This window comes from Pseudomassariella vexata (genome assembly GCF_002105095.1).
Source record: "Pseudomassariella vexata strain CBS 129021 chromosome Unknown BCR38scaffold_1, whole genome shotgun sequence".
NCBI lineage: Eukaryota > Fungi > Ascomycota > Sordariomycetes > Amphisphaeriales > Pseudomassariaceae > Pseudomassariella > Pseudomassariella vexata.
In genome coordinates, this window is record NW_024467956.1 from 2,876,968 (window position 1) to 2,897,145 (window position 20,178).

Here is a 20,178-nt window from a genome sequence, read left to right on the forward strand (position 1 = left end):
ATCATGGCCCCAGCTGTAGATGGCGGCCAATTCGACAGACTTGAAACCACCTTGGCGGATCGGCTTCGACATTGGACGGCCAATACTTCGTACTTGGTTCGCAGTACCTTGCCTTCCTTGCCTGCCATCCCATCCACCAATCACCTGGTACCGTAATACATCGGTCACTCCATCAGCAGCTCCCTAACTGGGAGTATCGTCCGTCAGCTTACGATGTACTCCGCAGCTGCCACCGCTACGCTGCTTGTGCACGAACATATGACTTGCCAACACCGAATCTTCTCCACGGCGGAGTAGGTTTGAACCATGTCGCCAGCCACGAGGCGCCGGACTCTCTACACGGACCACCCGTCGACCATGTCATGTCATTGGCCTTGAGGTGCCAAATGGCGACGAAAACACAGCCGGTTCTGAAATCCTAAAGGGATGCCCCAGGACTATCGTTTCCAAGGTGGCACGCCTCTGCACCTTTTATTGTGTCAAAGAGGGGACACGCACGCCGCAATACAGCACGACCTGACGGAACACACCACCCTATCCATCTATCCCGGGCCAAGGCTACTTATCTCCCCTCCTGGGATCGCGGCTCAACTTTCCTCACCTCTTCGGGCGATCCTTACTTGAAGCGTAGTACAGATACTGCGCCGCACTCACCGAGGCGCGAAGTGTTATTTATGTCACCACTTGGTATTCGCACGACCCCGTTATTGCATCGGCCATGGTATGTATTCGGATGCTGTTGGTAGCGCTACCGACACCCAAACGGCAAGTGACAAAGTGGACTTATTCAAGGACTCGATAGATTACCGGCACTTCAGCGACATAGATGGGTTGATCAAGGCGGCATGCATTCAGCGAGACGACCTTTGGCATTCGGCTGAGGCATTTTTGTACTCACTACTTCCTTCAATCTCTATCTTCTATCCGACCGGCAATTGGACAACAGCTCTACATATGGGATTGCGTCATGATCATGAACATCGTCAATGAGGGACCTTCTTCGTAGCCGTTCGGCCCAGTGTAATCCTGCTTCGCCCCACGAGGACAGCAATGAGGACAAGCTCTGGGCATCAAGTATTTGCGAGCCATAGCCCCCCAACCGTCCGAGGAACCGTCCGAGGGGCGATAGTGGAAGTGGACCGAAACTCCCCCTCGCATCAAGGAGCCACAAGCTGACAGACAAGGTCATGGCCTAGAACATCATGACGGGGTACCATCCATCAACTGGCGCTACCAGGTTATTAATGACTTCCTTCCGGCTTGTGGCATACAATGGCCCGGGTTCGGCGGATGGCATGACCTACTTAAGTGCGTGCATGGACGATGACAAGGAAGTGTGGCTGACAAGACGGCGCTGGTTACACGTCGTAGCTCGGCGGTCGGTTTGGTTTGTTTCGTCTATCACTACGTCTTACTAGAGTAGCATTCCTCGCCAGCCTCCAGCCGCACATTATTCTCAATTGGATTTGATCCACAGTCTCACCGCTCCTTCTGCCTGCCATTCACTCTGGCCCATTAATATTCTCCAGCGCACTAAGTATTGCAAACAGGCCTGACCGCGCCATCTGCGGGATCATCACCCGCCAACCTGACTTTCTAAGCCAGTCTCCTCTTCCCACTTCACGGTTGGGCTTCGTGTCAGTCAGTCACCATGGTATCGAGTCGACGAATATCCGCAAAGCAATCATACTGCGCCTATCCTGGCGCGACTGTGCAAGCTGGCAAGCAACTAGCAACGGAGTAGCCTGCCTGCCTGCCTATCACACGACCAAACACCGCTGCAACCCGTCCAGAGGTGGTTGTCATTTCTGATATACCGAGTTTTCGCCCTCGTCTAGACCCATCGCACATGCTCCGACGCCATCGAATCCCTCTCGTTGAACCTTGCATGTAGCAAGCTGCACCCCAAATTTGACTCTGGCCTCTGTATCCCAGTCATGCTGGTGACACAACAGCCCAAACAGCACACTGCCGATGAAGGTGTCGCCCGCGCCCACCGTGCTACAAACATCGGTTAGCGTGTCAAACTCATGTTACCTTTTTTGCATGAGGCTTTCAAGACAAACTCTCCCAGCTGGAGCTGGCCCGGGTCTGACATACTCAATTACATTGATAACCTGTCCTGGGAGTAGAGCAGGACAAGACACCAAGTGCCGGCTAGGAAGTGAAAGCGCTGAAGCACCATCCGATCCCCACGTTACTAGGAGGAGAGACCTGCAAGAGCATTCAGCCCATGCCACAAACACTTCTTGCATACGACTTACGCTTTATGGGTCACTTCGGATTGAACAATCAGGCATTCCGCAGCGTTGCGGTAGCCTTTACGCTGGATGATGAGAACGATCAGTCAGCACAACACTGCCGACCCTGTCGACTGACACACACGACCTGCACAACACACCTCAGCCCATGTCTTGGAATAAAAGACCACGTCCGCTTCTGCTGCCAATTGTTCCAGTCCCTCGCGCCCCGGCGTTTCGACCTCGACACTGATCTTGCATGCCGGGTAATAAAGTCGTAGATGTTGGATGCACATTAGCGTCGTCTCCGGAATCCGCCCCTAACCCCGCGCGTCTTAGTGAGTCTATAGTCTATTTCCTATTCATGAAGTCTTATCAATTAGCCAACATTGGACGGACGCACCTCAAAGTGCCACCACGTATCATCACCATCATCGCCGTCCACCACCAAACCGCTAGCCAAGTCGACGAATTCGTTCACCGTCATCTCCGGTAGGTCGTTGTAGTTGACGAGCGTGCGGGTCCCGCTGGCCTCGCTGCGGATGATGTAACTGCTGGCGGCATCGCTGTGCTGGCTGCGAAAGATGCACCTCGAAAAGTCAACGATGGATCGGGGCCCAAACGACGATAGGATCCTGGCCGTCGCCGGCGCTGCTTCCGAGGGTAGACAGGACACCAGGAAAGGCTGCACGTTGTGATTCGGCTGTTGGGCTAGGAGCTGCTGTAGAACTTCCAGGCTATTGGGGCAGTTGCCCCCTCGTCGCACGCTGAGACTCGTCGCTCGTAGTTTCAAATCTTCTTTTGGGAAAAAGGGGACGCTTTTCAAAACATGTGAGCATCACAGTGTGGAGTTGCGTCTCGCCGAGCCAGTACTTACCTCAGTATTGTGTCGAGGTAGCATGCACCTATGCAGATCAGTTTTGTCATCGCTGTGACTTAGTTGGTGCTCTGGATGTTCGACAATGCAACAATCCCCAGAGACCTAAACTTGGTGTAATGTTCGGAGCTTGATGCACTGGTTGATTTCGATGCGGCACGAGTACGCTGCTAGCTGAGGAATGTAAATTTCGTCTTGCATGCAACAGTTACGGATTTATGACGGGTGATCGTGGGACCGTGTCAGGTTGTCGAATGCGGAGAAAGGCACAACTGGATGGGTGCACATATCTCAGATGGGACCAACACTCATGTTCGACAGGATTAAAGATGGTGTACGGGAGAGTTTGAGCTTACCACGCACGTCAGGTGATTGTTTCTACTTGTGATGGCTGGGGATATGCACATGCCACCGGAAATTTAGGCCAACGTATCCATTCAAATTGGTGATAGTCAATCGTCCATAGATAAGATAGACGTATGAAATGTGTTAATATTGCCCTCTCAGAGAATACCGCATAGTATTTTCCACATGTCGTGGTTACTTTCCTTGGCAGGCCGCTTTCATCGATTGCATCGCCAGACATTTGGCTTGATGTTACGCTCGAGAGCACATGGAAGAAGAATACAATAGTTGGCGAGAAGTTCCGAAACTCTGTATGCGAAAGCCAACTTTGGTTGAGGTTCTTCGTTGCTCGTCATATCATGTGAATCATTACCCAAATCATACAAGTAGCGTTTTCTCGGAATGGAGGCATCTATTGCACTCGGAAATCGCGGGCCGTGGGGCCACGTTAGATCACCATCCTTCCACCGACCTTCCACCGACTTTCTACCGACCCGGAAAGGTAACGACTTGAATGAAAGAGGATATCATAGGGATTGAGCCTGGTTTGATGTTATATAAGTCTAAAGCTAGTCTGCGAGGTTTGTGGAGCTGTTCCGGTTTACGTGACATCGCCTTTGATTCCCTGATAACCTAACATGTCAACCTCCCAGACTGTCGTTGAAACTGTCCAGCTCGAACCCCAACCAGTCTCGAGAAATGGAAGGATTGCATCACCATCCGAAGCAGTCGCAGAAAGTACAGGCACTGCAGGCCGCGAATCCAGCTTGCCTGTCTTCAAGGTACTAGTCGCAGGATTCTCCTTCTTCTGTGCTGGACTCAATGATGGGACGCTGGGTCCATTGATTCCTTACATACGGTCCACGTTCCATACAGGAACAGGAGAGGTTGCCATCATGTAAGTAGCATCACTATATCAAATTATGCACGGAGAATAGCTTTAGTGATTATCCTGAAAACCAACCAACCTACTTAGATACGCAGCTACCTTCGCCGGCTGGCTCCTCGCCGCCGTCACGAATCTCATTCTCGCTGCTCACTTCACCTTGGGCCAACTTCTCATGACAGGCGCCATCTTGCAGCTCCTCTCGCAAAGCCTGCGCCCGTGGTGCCCTCTGCCAGTCTTCTGCTTGAGCTTCTTTCTTCAAGCCCTTGGCATGGCATACCAGGACGCGCACTCAAACACCTTCGTGAGCAGCATCAAGAATGTACCACATCGATGGCTCGGTTTTATCCACGCTTCTTACGCCCTGGGGACCCTCGTTGGGCCCTTAATCGCCACTGGCATCGCCAACATGCAGAGCTCGACTACAGACGAGGTGTGGAGGCGATCGTATTTTGTTCTCATTGGTATCGGGCTTCTGAACGTGGCAGGCGTCGCCGCTGCATTCAGGGACTGCGGAGAGGACAATAGGAGTGCGCACAGGAAGAATAAGGTCGCGTTCCAGGACATAGGTGAACTGCTGAGGACGAAGACTTTATGGCTACTTAGTCTCTTCTACTTCTTCGAGCTGGGCGCTGCGTTGACAACCGGTGGTTGGGTCGTCGAGTTCCTCTACACGGTTCGAGGGGGTGATCTATCCAAGATGGGGTACGTCCCGGCTGGCTACGCGGCTGGCCTACTTCTGGGGAGACTGCTGCTTGCGGAACCCACGTTTCGGTTTGGTGAGCAGAGAATGCTTCTCGTGTACAGTACTATCTGTGTTGGCTTGCAGCTCGTATTTTGGCTCCAACCTAATATCGTAGCTTCTGCCACGGCACTCAGTCTAATGGGATTCTTCTTTGGGCCATTCTTTGCTACCGTGAGCCGCTTTTCTATCTCATGACTTAATCAAATCACTAACTCATTTGGTCCCAGGGAATGTCTGTTGCTTCCAAAATATTTCCGAAGAAACATCAATCGGCCGCTATTGGTAAGACGCTATTTGCAACACATGGTGTTTCACGCCTAATCCCGTGTTCGCAGGGCTCATATTCGTGCTTGCTCAAGCTGGAGGCGCCATCTTCCCATCCATCACTGGCCTGATTGCTACCAGCCAGGCCGGTGTTGGCGTTCTGCAACCCGTGGTGCTGGCGCTTATTATCGCTGGGGGTGTATGTTGGTGGTTGGTTCCAAAGGTGCCAGATCACAGGGACTGAGATTGTTGTTATTTGAGCATCTCGCGGTATGGGCTGCGATGCAACATAGTGTAGCTGTTTCGGCACTGAGCGACATCCGGAATCATATGGCGCGCTTCGAGTCTATGGAAGTTGTGATGCGTAAATATATCTGACCATCTGTTGCAAAGAATGTACAACCTGTCGCGGCTCGTTCAACCCCGCCATTACTTGGCATTTGGGTAATCGGACAGCAGAGAGAACATTGGGGCCGTACAATTTCAGTCACACATTGAAGGTCGAGAAAATATTCATAGCACCATGCAGCCGTGTTATGTGTCTTTCGTGGTTGCGCGATTCGTCGAGGGCGATGGACAAATGGAGGAACCCCTGGCTGGAATCAATATTCAAGGTGTATTTATATTCACTTGTGGTCCCTTGCGAGTTGCTGCCAAGCAGTGGGATCTTGATGCTGGGCAACCTGCAGCTGCCTCGAGAACTTGGTGAACGATGGCTTGATGTAGCCCATACTTCTGTCATCGAAATGCGTCGTGTTGCATGTGCAGGAGTGGATGTCCCATCTGAGCAAGGGCCCATAGACCTTCTGCAGAGCTTGGCAAGATCGAGCCGCAATTGACATCGTATCGGGGCTAAGACGGACGAATGATATTATGTAATATCGTGGAGGTGATCCTCAACACCCAGTTGTCGCACGCCCCCAGAAGACGTGACGGACAAGGCAGACTTAAGATCGTTCACATCTCGTCGCAAGCCGGCGTGACAGCACATCGGGATGTCGATAAGTATTTCTTCCTCACCTCGTTCCACCAGGGACCGTAAGCAAGGAAAAAAGAAACAGAGGTTCTCTCGCGAGATGAGTGCCAAAAATTCTCTGCCAAGCTAGGCTCAACAGAAGCGGTCATTGTATAGTTTTCAACTAGCAAAAACGCAGTCTCAGGCGAACCTTCACTGACATGCGTAAAGCCCGTGCCTAGGGAGTTCGTTAGCCGTGATGCCCAAGTATGGGGGTCGGGATCAAGACTCACACTAAGATGAGAAAGGAAAAGGAAATCTGTTGGCAATTTTCGAAGGCCGCCTGGTTTTGTAGTTCAAAGTGGGGACTCTGGATTGCAGGGGTTAATCGGATAATCAATCTGCCGGACCTCCCGCCAGTGGAAGATTTCAGGCGGAGCGGGGTGCCAGGCCAGCCGGCGGGCAATCGCCCCACTTGAAACTCGAGCTCACGTCAACTGGCAACATTCCAACTTTCGCCCGGGGGAATTGCAGTACATACATTTCGAAGGCCGCGACAGGCATTTGATGATTTTCCGACGTACAAGCATTTATCTCAGTGTGAATCAATATTCTCATCGTGCCGCCAGTCATCTGCGCCGTCATAATAGCAGTTTGTTAACTGTTATCGCTTTCAACACGTCTACAAATCCAAATCGCCCATACACAACCGATGCGACCTTACTCGCGATAGACCGTTCTAGGGGCATTCAAATGATATGACTTCTTCGCAATGGGTGCCAGCGACTCCAAGCTAGTTTTCAAGAAGGGCATATTCAGGCTGTCAGAGGAGCGACACATCCCCGCCGATGATGCATACTGGACTTCGGTTTGTTGCCTTGCATTGTTCCCCAAAGCCAAAGCCACGTGTACTGACTCTGTCGTGTAGTTCTGGGAGCTCCCAGAGTCATCAGAGGATGTCTTCAGCCTGTTTTCGCCCTCCGATATCCGAAGAACCAGAGACAATGCCATAGAGAATCTAGAGACGCTAATACTCGCCGTGACATCCCGGCTATTCATACTGCGCCATCACCCATCGTTTCCTGACCCCGAACTTGCGCCCGAAAGAGATGCCCTCAATTGCATCAGAATACTGACTCGGATCTTGCCCTACATATATGAGGTCGATCCTCTCCAAGCCTGGGAGGAACGGTTCTTCTGGGGAGCGAGGAGGAAACGAACTAGACGCGCCGTCATTGCGAACGAGGTGCTCTTTGATGAAGCCCAACCAGATGAACCCGATGTAAAAGCATCGGCGGAAGAGTACGAGGACGCAAAGCCGTTGGCAGAGGAATTGATAGATACTCTGATCGATCTGTTGTTTTTCTCGGATCTGACGGGTCCGAAACAACCCCATGGAAATCCGAAGGTCACCTACGCAATTTGGCAGAGTGGCGTTGGCTGCAATACAGCAGTCGCAACAACGAAGGAATATGAAAGCAACCGTTGCGAGATACTGCGCTTGCTCCTGACCTTGGCCGGTCATAGCATGTATATGTCTCCTAATGTACTGCCAACCAGGGGGACCAGGGCTCTGACGTATATTTGCACATGCTCGGACAAGCAGGTAGTACTCTCGGTACTCTGCTCCTTGCTCAATACGGTATGTTTAGTTGAGATGTCGTTGGTTCAAGTGGGCGCTAACTGTTGCAGACCCTTAAATACAACCCGGCGACCTGGAGAGTTCCGTACAATACGTTGGTATTCAAAGATCCCAAGGAAATTCTGGTTACGTACACGTTACAATTCCTGCTGGTGACCGTACTTTACCCTATTCCAGAGTCAATTTCGGGTTTTGCGCCAAAGAACTTTTACCGCCATTTTCTGGGAAGACTACACCGGCCCCAAGACTTCCAGTTCATCGTCGATGGTATGACCCGAATATTGAACCAGCCATTCCAGGCCAACACGTCATATATACCCGGTACACAGACGACGACAAAGTTCTCGCCTGAGATCATTATGCTCTTCTGGGAAATAACCCAGTGCAACAAGAGGTTCAGGTCCTACATGATTGACACTGAGAGGGCCCACGACTTTGTCATTCTTATTTTGTTTTACGCAACAGAGTACAAGGAAGACGCATCCAAGCAAGGCGTTGTGCGGATGTGTGTCTTCTTGTTGCAAACGCTGAGTGTTGAAAAGAAGTTTGGAGTCAACTTAAACAAGAACTTCGACGCGCAGGAAACTTTGCCCCAGGTCATCAGGATACCGGGTTTCAAAGGCACCTATGCCGATTTCTTGATTCAGGTGCGTGTTTATGACCTCCCACCCTCTCCATATAGGTATGGATAACTAAATCACTTACAGTCGATATACAACCTCATCGCTACCAGTCAAGGCAAATTGTCTGCCATCTATCCAGCACTACTCGCTGTGATTAACAACATCGCAGCCTACCTCGAAGGCATTAACGGAACGACCTGTTCCAGGTTAATGCAGCTCTTCACATCAATGTCGTCTCCTTCGTTCCTCCTGGCCAACGAGTCCAACCATGATCTGTTGAGTTCGCTTCTCGAGTCAATGAATGCCATCATTGAACACCAATACAAGAGTCAGCATACCCACTTCAGCACGGCATTACCCCAACAGCTAACCTCGTAACAGAGAATGCCAATTTCATGTATTCCATCTTGAAGAACAATAAACGCTTCGAGGCTCTGCGATCATTCACGCTGGAAAGTGGACAGGAGGAGATAGAGCGACGGAATCGTCGGAGGAAGGAATCCGGTCAACCCATCGATCCTTTTGACACGAGCTCGAGAAGCTCTGTAGACAGTTTACGAAGTCCTACCTCAACGCAACCGAGGACTTCGACTTTGAGCGACGTGCCCGAAGAAGACGGCACTTTTGCAATAGGGGACGATGACGAGGATAGTGATGAAGATGAACGACCAACACCAGCACAATCGAGCCCCAGCGAGAACCCCTCTCGTGCTTCGTCAGTAGTCGATATAGACGATGCAGTGCCGACCCAACTCAGGGGCATGTCGGAGAAGGCTAGGGGAAAGATGCCCGCAGGGACCGCGACCTTTTCTAGGCAAAATAGCACCACAAGTCTGAGTAGCTACTCGGCAGCTGGGCAGTCGGCAATGGGCGTTTTTGAGCCTTCCACACATTGGATTGAGAGCTGGCTTCCAGAACTGCCTCTGCACACGGTTCTCACGGTAATTCAGCAGCTGACAGCTCTCATCACGAGACAGGGGTTGAGCGCTGATGCAACAGCATCTACGACCCTGAAAATTATACAAAATGTGGATTTGGTCGGTATCGAGCCATCGGCGGTGCGGGTCCACTCGTTCGAGTGGTCGCCATTAGCATTGGGATGGTACGAGTCGCTGGTCTGGAGCTTCGTGTTTGCGAGCGAGATGCAGGTCGCCAAGGGTACAGTAGGCATCTGGAACGGGACCTCGATCAAGCTATTCAAGGTGCAAGAAACAGCAGCGGAGGGTCCAACACTAACTTCGCCCCGTGGAGCTGTTGATGCGGTTGGTAGTAATATCGTATCGAGAATTGGGTCGATGAATTTAAGAGGGGTGTCCGGCGCTCCTGGTACCTCAGGCTCGACCGGGAGCCTAGCGCTGCAAAGAAGCAGCACGAGTTAGTGCGGATTGTCATGTTGCGTCTTTGGATTGTGGTTGGAAGACTTAAGCTGGAGTCGGGCACAGCGACGGAGCATAAAGTCACTTGTAAATTGAGGCTTGACATGACACGGTAGCGTCCTTGGTGAAGTAGGTAGGCCGGGGTTGTTGGAGTTCTTGTTTGACTGACAGAAGCCTGGGACGAGTGTATTTGGGCCAAGACAGCATTGCGCATCTTTTCGCTCGTTTGTAGACGATGTTCGTATAGCCAGGCTATCATGACAGATGAAAGTCGTTTCGATATGGTTGTCCGGCGGCAGAGCCTCCCCTAATAATAGTCCGTGGCTGATTGATAGGCATTATGATGCCCCAGCCTCAATTTTAGTTGCAGCTCCTATCAACTCCCTTCGCAACGGACCCATATTCCACATGAACTCAATGATCCTGTCGCGGGCGTAGTCCCAGCCCAAGCTATACCTAAGCCAACTTAGCAATGATGTACCGCCAATCCACATAGCAGTCGTCGGCCACCAGGTCGGCGCATGGCCCGCCACATCCCTGGTGTAGTCTTCAGCGATAACATGCTGCGCCTTCCTAGCCCGATGGCCAGCGACGTTGCACTCGATTGTGGCAGAGGCCAGCAGATACACACTGGTCTCGGGTAGCTTCTACCCCTTGGCATTGGCGTGAAAATGGGTCTGAACGCCACCCGGGACGATGTGCGGGAGCTCGATGCTCAAGGGCCGCAGCTCGAGGCGGAGGGTGTCGTTCAGAGAGAACAGGGTGCCTTTATTTGTGTTGTCTTAGGGTAGTTTTAGTTTATGTCTCGTGAAACAAAGCTTCTGGGGTCTACTTACAGGTGGTAGAGACCAGAAAAGACGTGCAGATCCCCTGCCATGGGACGCTCCTCCGCAACACGACGGACCCGATATTGACCGCCCGCGCCTTTCTCCTTTTCCACCCATTCACGTCTTCGCTTTCCACGGCAACGCTCACCAGCAACGGCGCGAACCCCTGCATCACCGCCAGCACGCCCCAGAGATTCACCTCGAACAGCAGCCGTGCCTCGTCCAGGTCTGGTAGCCGCCGGCGGCATTGTTCACTAGAATGTCCAACGCTGCGCCTGTGCGCTCCGACACCGCCTCCACGGCTTTCTGGATGGAGATTGGGCCAGTCGCGTCGAGTTGCAGTCTTCTATGCCCAAGTCGACGAACGAGGTGTTGGGGTTAGTGAGGTCCCGGGCCGCAATGGCGGAATTCAGCCGCTGGGGCGGAGCCGATGCCGTTTGGCGGCTATGGCTAAAATGAGTTTCAAGCCCAGTATGAATTACGCCATGTCGTTCGTTCACATGCTCAACACCTGGACCATGTTTGTGCTGGGTGGCGCTCAAGTAGTGTCAATAAGAACGTTACGAGGTTTGTACCGTGGGTGTGCCCTTCTCCATTATCGGAAGGGCTAAGGTAAGTTGTTTGCCATGCTGAGTATGCTCTCAGGCAGATGACCAGATACGTGGTGGATGCACATTGAACTATCATGCAGTTGGGGAACGTCTCGGGGACAGACTGCATAATTGCGTTACCACTTACACGATAATAGGCTGATGAGTTTGGGACTGGCAAGTCCCGGCTACACCAGATGCTAGCCACTCTTGTTCATTGGTTACCAGGTAAGGCTGAGTTATGTGATTCGTTCACAGCTGACCAATCTCAAGTTGAATACCAAGTTACCTGGACTTAGGGATTGCACGGTTTCCCAATGCGAGGAGCTGCTTGCTGTGTGCCTGTATCAGGGCCGACATTACCTTGGATATGCAGCTCAAGTCAAGAATTAGGTCTCGACCACAGCGTAAGCAGACAAGCGTTGCTGCATGATCACGTCTTGATACCAGCGAAGCTGTTGATGCTGCCATCGAGGCATCGAGGTGTGGGTGTTCTCCCAATCAACGCCTCGCTTGCCATGTCCTTCCCGATTTGAATACTCCAGGACACCATTTGTCGGTGAGCCACAGAACTTACGGTGACCGGCAAGCCATCCTTGTAGATCATTTCCGAGAAAAGGGGATGCCACGTATGCACCGCCACCTCTTCCCAGGTCTGCAAGGATCTTAATGGGGTCGAGACCAGCCAAGCCGGGTTGAATCTTGATTCCGTCACTACACTATACCTTGTGCAGTATAGTGGCACTCGCCACACTTGACTGTTGTCACCCAAGCCACAGAACCCTTAAAACCTGAGATAATTTACTGTCGGATAGGCGGCATGGGTAATATTGAGTCGCTAATTCTCCTGGTCTTTGTCTTTGCTCTCGCGTGTTTGCTTGTCGATAATCTTGTTGTTCAGCGCGAGGTTTTATGTTGTGAATTGCTTCGATTGCCTCGCCCTTTCTATGTAATAGTAACCATGGCTTCTGCAGCGGCGGAACTAGCCGCGACCAACGACGAGGTCAAGCCTTACCGGATGCATGTGAGTTGTTTCCATTCCAGCCACGCCTAACCGGTTGATCGCGTCGGGGTGTCACCAAACCTTGTGGCTGACGCGCCGCTTAGGTCTCGTCGCGATATTTGGACCTCACCAAGCAGAAGCTCGAAATTACCCGGCTGCCTCACGAGGATTCGCAACCCAGGTCGAAGGACTGGTGGGAGCCGAAAGGTGAAGTTGAGCCCCTGATAGACTTTTGGTAAGTCCAATCAAATGGTATGATGAGACGAGGTACTGACGTGTCCACAGGCTTGAGCAATACTCATGGCGGGCGCAAGAGGAAGCGCTCAACGACGAGCTGCCCCAATTTCGCACCGCGTTCACAATTGCGGGAGCTGAGGCTCCAGTCCGTATTCATTTTGTCCATATACGTTCATCTCACTCCTCTGCCGTTCCTCTGCTATTGATACCCCCATTCCCTTTCACCAGCCTATCCTTCGGCCATCTCGTCAGGACCTTCACGGACCCTGAAGATGCGGCCGCCGACCAGCCCTTTCATCTGATCATCCCGTCCCTCCCTGGGCTTGCGTTCAGCGATGCGCTGCCCAATAATACGTCCGTCATCTCCACCTCGGCAGAAATACTTAATGCATTAATGAGCCGGCTGGATTATCCCCATTACCTGGTCACCAATGCGGGATCCGGTTCCGCCTCGCCAGCAGAGATTGACTGGAAACTGGTCCATTACCTTGCAAGTCAGTACTCGAACACTTGTCTCGGGACTCATTTCATCTCGCCGCCACTCGCCGAACCAAAGCTACGGGAGGCGCCGATGGAGTGGGCGAAATGGTCGATAGCAAGCTTCTTCCACGCCCCTATTCTCGGTTACCGCAGCGAGGATTTCTCGGCGCTGAAACGGAGCCGTCTGGTCGAGAAGTCTAGGAAGTCGCCCACGCCTTCGCAATTCGGCTTGAATCAACTTGGTCTCGGAGAGCCCAATACTCTCGCTTACGCGCTTTGCGATTCTCCAACCGGACTTCTGGTGTTTGCGCTCAAGAGTTTACAGTTGATCGGCCCGAAAAAGAAGTTCACCCCGACTGAAATCATCAACTTCACGCAGCTTTCTTGGCTGCCTGGACCCGAGGCAGCGATGCGGTTCTGGGCACACTGTGTGCAACACCCGGAGCCGGCGGCCAAGAAAATGACCCGGAAACCCAAAGTCGCCATCACAGTGTTCCTTCGAGATGAGACTGAGACGGAAATTCGGCCTGGGGCTCCGGCGCCGGCTCAACAAGATGTGCAGGCCGACCATGTGGCGGCCCAGACTCCTTTGAAGGTCGAGGACAAAGACGGCTACGCTTGTCCCAGCTGGGCAAACGCGAAGTACCATGTTGTGTATACGCATCGAGCGAGCGGCAAGTCGGGATTGCTGGCCTGGGAAAGACCTGGACTCATCGCAGCGGGCGTGAGGGGGCTCGCCAAAGAGGTGCTGCGTTTAGACCCGAGGCTCAAACCAGCCCCGGCTCCATCTACAGCGCCATTAGAGCAAGTAGTGTCCGACGATGGTGAAGCTGCAGCTCGAAATGGAGATGCTCAAAACACCGTGGCCGCACTGGGAGCTCTGGCTTTGCAAACCCCAACGCCAGCTGCCAGGGCAAACTCCCAAACGTCGGCGAGGAAAGGGGCCGATGGGCTCCTGGCACCCATCACGGAGGAGCGGGGACACCCTCAGCGCGAGATTAGTGAGGAGACTAGAGTCGAGTCGGATTCGGAGAACAGGGGGAAGTTGTACACGGAGAAGAGCGATGATACCTTGGCTTCGGTGAGCCCGAACGCGATTCCGGTTGTGACGCCGCCGCCGGCGAAGGCGCCTTGAGCTTGGATGATACCATTTGTTATTATGTGGATAATGAGGATCGGGCCCATGGGCTCTGTGGCGCTTCCTATATATGTGATGTGGACGAGGGTGGTAAAGGTCGTATATCCAATAATCTGGGATATTGTGACCCGTGTTATCGATTACAGTCGGCATTGCGCTCCATGGGCAGGCACCCTCTTCCAACAGATCTTGGGGGCGTGCTTCTAAATCATACTCACAACCAGACCAGAAATACCGAGCGTTGCCTAGCCTGAGCCCCGGGTGCGTCGTCAAGTCTATGACGACGAGGGAAGTAGGGAAGTCGCCCCATAAACACAGTTCATACGGTTCACCCCTGCGCGGTGAAAGGAGCTCAACAGCTGGTGTGGTACTGGACGATGTTAGTGATAACCCCCCAAAGACAAAGCTCCTTCTGGTGTGTTGTGCGTCACGAGAACAGAGCCGCTTTCTGGCATGAGTTGCAGGTTCCTATGACGAGCAACGACGTTGAAAGCTTTGCGGGTACAGCCAGAACCGACATCTAGAATAGCCCTCCCGTGGCAGGTTCACCGAGTATCACATCTGGAAGGTTGCCCGCTCGCTGAACATAGTCGGTCGGTGCTGATGCCGGCTTCATTCACTTCCTGGACACGGAAGAGTAGCCCCCCGCTGACGTAGGGTTTCAGCCAACAGCGTTACCGGAAGATTGGCTATAATCATGCTGCGATGCTGGATGACTTGGTCGGAATGGAGATGGGAGAACAGTTGCGCTTGGGTCTGACGAGTTTGGAGACGATTGAAACCCGCCGCCTGCGCCGCTCCCCTCCAACCAGGCAACGAATATCGATGATGGGCTGGTGCACACCCCTGAAGAGGTGGGAATCGTTCTCCTTCCCGACCGCTGGTTGCCACGGAACCCCCTGCTTACTCAATCAACGTACGAAGAAAGAAGAAAAAAACGAAAATAAAGGAAAAAATCAAGCCGACCTCAAACATGCGTTGATATTTCATCACGGCTCTTGGTAGTTATGAATATTAGGACTCCTCACATCTCAGATATAACGCGTTCAATCATAAACTACCAAGACCGCATATACAAGTATCAGACCAGGAAAAACCGTAGAGAGATTCCATGTTTGGAGGCAAAGAAGGGTATTCGTTCAAGCCAGCCTCCTAATCTCAACGCAAACTCCATATCCCGACGCCAACGCAACAGATCTATGCAACCATACCCATCCCGTGGTGCCTTTATCCTCCCAAACAAATCCTGCCACCTAATAATTCAACAACCCATTCTCCACCATGTCCAAAAATCTATCCCTCGGCTCCTTAAAAACATACTTCTCCCCCCTAACAACACGATCGACCTCCTCCCTCACAAACGGGTACACATCCTTCCAGGCATTCCGCCCCATCCAACAGTCCAAATGTCCATAATCGGGCACCACCCTCCTCTTATACTGCAGCCCCTCTCCATCATGCAAATCCCGCGTTCCAAACGCATCGCACAGCTTCTCGTACGTCTTCTCGGTACTCGCGGGGCTCAACACGGCGTTGTCGCGTCCTACGAATAAGAGGAACGGGATGCCCCTCAGCCTCAGAATATTCTCCCGCGTATCAAGGCGCTCGCACAGCGGGGTATTAGACATGACGCCCCCCTCGACCCCCTGCTTCATGAGCAAATGCAGCAGCGTCATATTGACGCCGCCGAAGAAACGGTCGATCTGGCGATGCGTAGCCTCGTTGAGGTTGTGATGATTCCAGCACCTTCCAAACACCAGCGCAGTGCGGTGACAACTCGCGTTATTGCAGAGCTCCTTCCGCTCATCAGGCATAAAGCGTAGCATCTCATTAAACGCCTTCTGGACAAAACTGTCGTCCGGTCCCGTACTGCAGCTGAACCAGGACCCCGCGACGGCCTTGTAGGCGCGGTCGAGCGGGACGGGCGCCGCCATGGCCTTGATGAGGTTCATGGTGTTCCACATGGGGTTCATGAAGACCTGGCTGCAGGTCACGCCCGAGATCCAATCGGTGGGGATGGTGCCATCGAGAAGGCCGGTCGAGAGCGCCACGCTGCCCATGCAGTGCGCGATGGTGTAGATGGGCTTCGTGTCGTACTCTTTGCGAATCGTCTCGAGACACGCCTTGATGTCGAGACGCGCGTCGAAGGTCGTCCAGTCTTTCTGCGCGGCCATGACCATGCCGATGCGGTGCACTGTGATGAAGACGCGGTATCCCGCTCGGGTGAAGTAGTTGACCGCATTGTACCGGATGGTTGGCAGGGCGTAAATCTGGTGGTCTACGGCTGCTCCCGGGACCATGAAGAGGTTCTTGGCCTCTCCGTCGACGATGTGAGTAGGCTCCCACATGTGCATTTTGGAAATGCAACCGTCCTCGGCTTCGATGGTCCAAGTAGCACTGGGCGGGGTGTCGTTGACGTAGCCCTTGTAGCTTTGAGTCGGGTACTGCAACGGCGTAAGGGGCGCCAGGAACAGCGACATCGACTTGCGGGTGAAGTAGGTCAAGAAGCTCGTCGCGCTCACTACCTTTTTTAGGAGGCTGCTGCCCGTCGGCGTGACCGTCAGCATCTGACTGGCAAAGTCTGCCGGTTGAATCTTCATGATGCCCTTGGCGATGATTTTACCCCTGGCTCCAAGATCATCCTCGGCCTCGTCTTCGTCGTACTCGTTGTCGACGTAAGGCTCCGTGATGGTGACGTATAGAGTGCTAGTAGCACGCCAGAACTGCATGGGCGACAGTGCCACAGAAGAGTCGACAACCTTGTAGCCACGGAAGCGAAGTAGCCTGCCGTCGACCCCGCGCATGTGGAAATTGTAGATCAGATTCCTGGTACCCGGCGCCTTGAGGTCCTGTCTGAAGAGGTTGAAGTCGCCCCGTTGCACCATGAAGGGAGATCCTGGGATGGTCGGGCAAGAAAAGGTGCCGGTAAGCATCGCCCGATGTTCGGGATCGTTTACAACAGACCGAGTGTTGAAGGACTGCACGCTGAGGAAGAACCGGGCCGACTCGCAACGAGATTCGGCCATCCTAGCAGCCAGCTCGTAAGTTTGTCGGCAGTCCCGCTTCAGGCCTTCGTCGCGATGAATGAAGCCCGACATGACCTCGGTGAAGCCAAAGCCACCGTCTTTCAGGCGCTCAGCTGTGTTGATGACTGTCTTGGCACTAGAAATGCTCATGCTCTCCTCTCTATCGTCCTCGTCGTCGAACCATCTCCGGCTGTGATGGGAATATTGAGGAGACCCAAAGAGATCGAGGATCCCGTTCTTACGGGTGCTGATTCGCAACCGTTCCCGCTTAGCATAAACGTCAAGGGATCGTTCTGCGAGGGCCGTAATGGTTGCGAGTGGGTTGGCACCAAGCGCAGCAGGGATCACTGCGCCGTCGGTAACAATAAGACCTCGGTGGGTCTCTCTGCCCTCCCCAGCGAATACTTCGCCAAAGTGGTTGGTGGCACCACTCTTACCAGTGCCATCTGAAGACATGCAAGCACCACCGATCGGGTGAACCGTGATTTGCTGCTCTTTCATGAGGGAATAGAAAGGGTTCTGGACAAAAGTTCCGCCTACAGCGCGAGTCGCCTTTCCCAGAATATCGTTCAAGTACTTGACATGGTCGCTACGACCAACGCCAAGGAACTCCAGAACGGGCTTGTCTTCTTTGAGCGTCAGGATGGCCTGGTTGCTATCGTGTGACATAACGAGGAACACTTGCGACCTCTCGATAGCGCCCTGGCGGAAATAAGGGCCGAGGAAGAGACTGCCCGCCCGGGCCAGATTGGCTCGGAACTGTTCGATTAGGGACTCGCCCTGGGGCGCAACGCTACCGGGCAGGAGTTCAAGCATGGCCTGAAGGAAGGGCGCCAAGGCCTTGGGGACGGTGCCCTCTTCAATGACGTATCCGTCCAGAGGATTTTCGTGACCCTCTCTGTTGTCAATGATGCCGGTGATACAAGGTCCGACTGGGTGGTAAGGGGAAGGGAAAGGACTTCCTACGGCGTTCACTTCGTGGTTCGTGTTATATCTGAAATGCATTAGTTATAATTCCAGATCAGGTAAACGAGGTGTAATTACCCGAATGCCAACATGTCACCGTTGCCACTCATGTTCTGGCCGACTTGTTCACTCATGTCCAATCCCATCTCCTTGCTCCTCAGCAGGATCTCAGTCGTGCCAATCGCACCGGCCCCGAGGAAGACGGCTTTCTTGGCGTGCACCCACATTAGATCGCCGTGGAGGTTAGCCTTGAAGTGCCCTCGGTTTCTCCCATGCCAAGCGAAGTAGACGATGTACCCCTCTCGATCTGGAGCCTTGGTGATGTACCGTACTTCAGACTCACAGAACATCTCGGCACCCCAATTCCACGCATCGGCCAAGTAGGTGACCAGAGTGGTGTTCTTGGATCCGTCGTTCAGTCCTGTGGCGTCTTGACCCGTAAGCGCCGAAGGGGCCATCTCGACACCACAACTGTTTGGCCCATTGTGGAAGCGTGTCGTCTGATGCACTCTCCTGAATTTCTTGCCCATGTTCAAGTGGTTTGCTTGCTTTTCAAGCAGATCCAATTTGGGGAGATCGGGCCATTCTTTCGGGTACTGCTTTGGCTCGAGCACCTCTTCGACCTTTTCAAAGTCTGGTTGAAGAGACAAGTCAGCATGGAGCGGGAAGTTCTGCAGGCTTTGCTGGTGAAGTGATTGTGCAACTTACACTGGTCCAAGCTGCTTGGATCATTCCTGATCTCTTCGGGCCACATTTCCATGGACAGCGTCGCCTTGTCGGCTCGTAAATATACATTTGCGTTCATCAAACTAGTCCCACCAAGTCCTGTCGATAATCAGTTTGCAAATCGAGATCTATACAGGGACGACAACACTCACCATTGGCAACGATGGCATTCTGGCCGTTGCCGAATATGATATGGTACATGCCCGTCGGGTCACCGCCGTTCACGATCTTCTTGGGCAGCCAGCCCGGGGCAAACTCGCCCGAGTAATGGACCTGGTCCAGCGCATCGCCCATATCACTCGGGTACTCGCCGGGCCAGCGCTCCTTCCCGCGTTCCAGCAGACAGACGGATTCTCCGGCGCGGGCCATGCGGGATGCGGCAACACCGCCGCCATAGCCGGAGCCGATAACAACGCAGTCATACGAACTACGCATTAGCTCCGTCGGCTTCGAGATGCGCGGGAAGGCGTTGGTACCCTTGGCGTCATCACCCCACGATCGTATTCTCGCATGGATTCGAGACGGTCCTGCGCTGTCGTTTTCATGGACACCGAAGGACTGAATGCGATGAGAGCCTTTCTCGATGAAGAGCTCCGGGAGCGGCGACGGCACAGGGGTAGGGATACCATTGGCGTGGCTCGTCGTTGCACCACTACCATTGAAGGGGTCATGGAAAGCTACAGCCTTGGCTGCCTGGACTGGTTGGCTCGGTGGCCTTTCCGCAGAGTTGCCATTGGTGTGGGTGGCCATATTTCTGGCTCTGTTCATTGGTGCCGGCGCTGGGGTTTTCGCCGTGTCTGAACTGGGAGCCATACTTTGGATTCGACTGGACCGAGAAGCTAGACCCAGTGTCGGTTCAACTACCAATTTTGGGCAGCCGGGTTGAGGCTCTCCACCGCAACTCGAAACGAGAAAACAATATTGGGCGATTATATGAATGAAACAGCTATAGACAAGAGCAGCGGGTTCGTGGCTGATATTCAGGATTCAAAGTATAGTCGCGGGAAGGAAGTATAAGCAACGGCCAGAGGAGAATCGTGGACAACTACCGATTATCACAAGCCCCGTGGATATTGGTGGCTTCATATATGTGTCGACATTGGTTCGCATCCCACAACTAGGCACGGCCATGTGCGTCGGGGCATGTATGACGGAGGGACCCCCCTTCCCAACGGCATGAACGAACTACAGTTGTCATGTTGTCGTTCCTCGACGACTAGAGCGAGGTACCA

At 53.2% G+C, this 20,178-nt stretch overlaps 6 protein-coding genes across 6 annotated transcripts; 3 read left to right on the top strand and 3 right to left on the bottom strand.

Annotated features, from left to right (window-relative positions):
* Positions 1–1,610: 1,610 nt before the first annotated feature.
* On the bottom strand, positions 1,611–3,539 carry BCR38DRAFT_18076 (Ribokinase-like protein). The gene is made up of 7 exons (XM_040853934.1): positions 3,474–3,539; positions 3,118–3,291; positions 2,644–3,058; positions 2,402–2,560; positions 2,265–2,326; positions 2,101–2,214; positions 1,611–2,001 (listed from the first exon to the last, which is right to left on the bottom strand). The coding sequence occupies exons 2-7, from the start codon at positions 3,165–3,167 to the stop codon at positions 1,803–1,805; spliced, it is 999 nt and encodes a 332-aa protein (XP_040721284.1). The 5' UTR covers positions 3,168–3,291; positions 3,474–3,539; the 3' UTR covers positions 1,611–1,802.
* A 561-nt stretch (positions 3,540–4,100) lies between these two features.
* Positions 4,101–5,601, top strand: BCR38DRAFT_330870 (MFS transporter; the record flags this gene model as incomplete). The annotated part of the gene is made up of 4 exons (XM_040855003.1): positions 4,101–4,360; positions 4,439–5,264; positions 5,321–5,375; positions 5,429–5,601. The coding sequence occupies 4 exons, from the start codon at positions 4,101–4,103 to the stop codon at positions 5,599–5,601; spliced, it is 1,314 nt and encodes a 437-aa protein (XP_040721285.1).
* A 1,483-nt stretch (positions 5,602–7,084) lies between these two features.
* BCR38DRAFT_330956 (high-temperature-induced dauer-formation protein-domain-containing protein) lies at positions 7,085–9,956 on the top strand (the record flags this gene model as incomplete). The annotated part of the gene is made up of 5 exons (XM_040855009.1): positions 7,085–7,180; positions 7,241–7,954; positions 8,005–8,601; positions 8,662–8,905; positions 8,959–9,956. 5 exons carry the CDS (start codon positions 7,085–7,087, stop codon positions 9,954–9,956), a joined length of 2,649 nt encoding a protein of 882 aa, XP_040721286.1.
* Positions 9,957–10,507: 551 nt separating this feature from the next.
* On the bottom strand, positions 10,508–11,149 carry BCR38DRAFT_18100 (uncharacterized protein). The gene is made up of 2 exons (XM_040853938.1): positions 10,790–11,149; positions 10,508–10,734 (listed from the first exon to the last, which is right to left on the bottom strand). Exons 1-2 carry the CDS (start codon positions 10,950–10,952, stop codon positions 10,601–10,603), a joined length of 297 nt encoding a protein of 98 aa, XP_040721287.1. The 5' UTR covers positions 10,953–11,149; the 3' UTR covers positions 10,508–10,600.
* Positions 11,150–12,331: 1,182 nt separating this feature from the next.
* Positions 12,332–14,225, top strand: BCR38DRAFT_404751 (epoxide hydrolase; the record flags this gene model as incomplete). The annotated part of the gene is made up of 3 exons (XM_040857873.1): positions 12,332–12,394; positions 12,478–12,608; positions 12,659–14,225. The coding sequence occupies 3 exons, from the start codon at positions 12,332–12,334 to the stop codon at positions 14,223–14,225; spliced, it is 1,761 nt and encodes a 586-aa protein (XP_040721288.1).
* A 1,256-nt stretch (positions 14,226–15,481) lies between these two features.
* Positions 15,482–19,759, bottom strand: BCR38DRAFT_480186 (glucose-methanol-choline oxidoreductase; the record flags this gene model as incomplete). Its single annotated transcript, XM_040863247.1, has 4 exons — positions 15,482–18,248; positions 18,299–18,854; positions 18,929–19,045; positions 19,099–19,759. 4 exons carry the CDS (start codon positions 19,757–19,759, stop codon positions 15,482–15,484), a joined length of 4,101 nt encoding a protein of 1,366 aa, XP_040721289.1.
* Between the last annotated feature and the right edge of the window lie 419 nt (positions 19,760–20,178).